The 3,467-nt window shown below is 35.9% G+C and overlaps 1 protein-coding gene across 2 annotated transcripts in view; it reads right to left on the bottom strand.

Moving 5' to 3' along the window:
• The window catches only part of LOC111997869 (F-box/kelch-repeat protein At3g23880-like), a 5,395-nt gene extending 2,149 nt beyond the window's left edge, over positions 1–3,246 (bottom strand). The window contains exons 1-2 of one of the 2 annotated variants that reach the window (XM_065761729.1): positions 2,989–3,246; positions 1,921–2,880 (exon numbers count right to left, since the gene is read on the bottom strand). In XM_065761729.1, the coding sequence (XP_065617801.1) occupies positions 1,921–2,880; positions 2,989–3,065 (1,037 nt within the window). In that variant the 5' untranslated portion in view covers positions 3,066–3,246. Of the gene's footprint in view, positions 1–1,920 lie in introns of both variants that reach the window. The other variant, XM_065761728.1, reaches the window with a different exon arrangement.
• Positions 3,247–3,467: the final 221 nt, after the last annotated feature.

Here is a 3,467-nt window from a genome sequence, read left to right as displayed (position 1 = left end):
AAAAAAAAGAGAGAATGAGAGCTGTGATCAAGTGATAGAAAGGTAGTGAAAGAGAGAATCAATTTAGAGAGAGAAGACAATGTGAAAAGGGGAAAAAGAAGATCGATTGCACCATTGGCAATGACCAACAACAGCGGTGTTGCTTGGATGATAGCATCCAATGAGAGAGAGAGAGAGAGAGAGTTGATTTGGGGAAGGGGGGATTTGATTTGTATGACCACTACTACAAAACCTAATTGGCCGGTGAGAATCGAACCTAATCATAAATATTGGCAAACAAAATAATGCATAAATCAATAAACAAAATTTACAAGAAAGTTCAGGATGAAATCAAAATTTAAAGAAGGCTAGATCAGTGAGAGTGGTGGATTGGCTTCTATATCTTTCCTTTTGGGGACCCAAATTTAAAGCAAAGCAATAAGAAGCAAATTCAATGCAACTATTAGAGAGAGAGAAGAGAGATAAATTGTGATCAACGTTATTTCAATAGAAGTAGAGTGGAGTGAGTTCTGTTGTAATAGTAGTGAGAACCATGAAACTAACCATACGTTAAAAACCACAACTAGGCATTCAAATATTTTGTCTACACATGTCACAAAACCGCACCTACACATATAATCTAATAATCTAATAGTCCGTTTTTTTAATTGCTACTATAGGAACCACCTTTAGAACGTGCCTTTTTTTAAGCATAATTTTATCATTATTCATTAATTCTACCCATGTTATTTTATGTCTTGACACAGAACAAATCAAATGATGCAACAGTAAATTTGAGGAGTAGAAATATAAAAAATAGGTAGCCCAAGAGTCAACACCTAAGCCTACTTGGAGTCAGCACAAAACAAGAGAAAACCTCTGCACGTTAGCATATAAGGTTTGTTGGAGTCGACACCAAACCATCGAGACAATTTCTAGAGAAAGTTTATTCATAAAAAATAATCCTCCCCCAATAGGTTTATATTGTGCTTATATAGACTATCTAACTAACACACTAATCCTAATAATGCCATATCTCCAAATTTCATCTCACACTCAAATTGAATGAACATATCTGCGTGTATATGAGATGACATTTGGAGATATGGCATTGTTTGAGGAATAATGCTAGAGATACAAACTATGTTACAATTGTCATATCTAATAAGAGACCCACATCACTTATTAGAAAGTTACATGAACTTCATCATTGTACGCTGCTGGCAGCAACCACTAAAGACTTGTAAGAGGCAGGGAAGGCTATCTCCGACTACAAAGTATGGGTTTAGGCCAAATATTTACAAGTTTTTTTAACCACATAACTGCAGGTAGTGTCATGACATTTTGTTATAGTCTTAGTGTTAAAACCAGAGTCAATGATATAACTTAAATATAGCATGCAATGTCCTCTCATAAACGATCACCAAGAATACCTCAAATCATGTCATTTACTGATACTGTGTTATGTACATGACATATTGTTTTGCATCAACGCAAATTTATGAAAAGGAAATAGTAACGCAATTTTAGATTAAATGCAAAACAATATGCCATGTACAGAACACAGTATCAAAAGGCAATGACAATATGTCAAAATGCAAGCCCCATGAAAAGGAAACACATTTTTAGATTGAATATGGTGTATATTTGACAAGGTCTGCATATAGAAAAAAGATGATAACAGCAATCCTTCATTAATATTTATCGCTTCCTGCTAGCAAATATCAAATCCCATTATCAACCACAACCACAAAATGGAATTTAACAATTCTGACTGGTCTTGTTAGCCATTCAAGAACAAATTAACATCCAGATGCAGTATATTGAGGTTTGAAACTTAATGCTTACTTAAAGCCACACAACAATATGTATTATATACCAAGAATAAGATAGAACTGAGTAAAGTAAATGATGAAATTTTGAGTTGAATTGAGCTTTTACCAGAATTTCCTCTTCCTGCTCCCTACCCAATGGGAAAGTTCACCACTTTGTTTGTCGAATAAGACTGGTTTGTCGAGTAAGACAAGGTTCTCCACATAATAATCAGCACAAGATTTGCTTAGCCACCCATAAGTGCCCAAATTCTTAAGTTGTTGGCTCTGAGGGTCATATGAAGAGAGCCACCCATTATTTCCTAGGCCTGCTTGCATAAATATATGACCATTCTTTTGGAAACCTAACACACTTCTAATTTCTCCACTGAGATTAATAGTGAACAGTTTAGTCCAAGACTTGACAACACCACATTCTTTCATCACCCAAATGAAACAACAACGTTTGTTGTCCACAAGCTCAATATAAACTATAGAAAGTGATCCCCTAAATCCGAAAATATCATAATCAGTCTTCGCTCCGAATTTTGGCAATGCTGTCATGTGAAAAACCTCATCACTTAAATCAAATGACAAAACAGATGGACCAACTTTTAATGTAGGGGTATTGATGCAATCTCTCACCCCAAAATGGACAGCCCCATTTATAAAGGCATTCCGGTGACACCAAATATCATCCGTAATCCCAGGCAAAAGCGAGGCGGCAGCACAAGCTTTTCTTCTCCAAGAGCCCTCTTTAAGAGAGTAAACCTCAACCAGAAGTGGTTTGGGAGTGTTCGGAAATGCAATCCTCACCACCTTATAATCATTGGTCCTTGCATCAAACCCAAACACGGAATGAGATAAAACATGGTCGTAATCCCTGGGAAGGGTAATGAATTTTCTAATACAGGGATTCCAAAGAATAAACTGCTCATCTTGAAAAACGGCCAGGCAGAACAACCCATTCACGGAACCGATTAACCGAAAAGAACTCGTTAGTGGAAACTCAACATTCTGATACTGATCAAATGAGGAGTCATTGTGGATGAATTTGTAGTGCTCTACTTTGGCTGCAATATCGCAGTGCCTAAGAATTAATTTGTTGGAATTGGAGGGATGTGAAAGTGATTGAGTGAGATGGGAATCGATGAAAGCAGAGCTTGTGATTAGAGAGTTCCATGATTTTGAAACGCACCTGAATCGAATTAGGGATTTCGCGGGTAGTCTGTACAGTATCGCACGCACCACTTCGTCTGGGAGATAGTCCGACATTTCTCTTTCAATTCGAAGATTTGAGGGTTGAAAGTTGAAACACTTGAGCTTGAGAATGGCGAAAGCATAAAGAGAGATGGACGAGTGTTCACTGAACTATATGCAGTCTCAGGTTGTCTACTCGAGTATAGTATAGTTTAGACACTGTTCAGCAAACATGTTTGTATTCTTGAGCTGAAGTTCATTTTAAATTCTTCTCCCAAAATAATTCATTTTAAATATGATTACAAAAAAAAATTTCATTTTAAATCTTTTTTTTTCTCAAAAAAAAAAAAAAATTGTGTCAATTGTCACTTTCATCCCGTAATTTTAAACTTTGTGTCAACCTAGGTGGAAAAAATAAAAATAAAATAAAATGGGTAAAATACTGATAACATTATGAGATTTGAGTTAATGTCATTT

Source organism: Quercus suber, unplaced genomic scaffold, assembly GCF_002906115.3.
Source record: "Quercus suber isolate HL8 unplaced genomic scaffold, Cork oak 2.0 scaffold_426, whole genome shotgun sequence".
Lineage (NCBI taxonomy): Eukaryota > Viridiplantae > Streptophyta > Magnoliopsida > Fagales > Fagaceae > Quercus > Quercus suber.
Note: the sequence above shows the minus strand (reverse complement) of the source record. Positions and strands in the feature narration are given on the sequence as shown.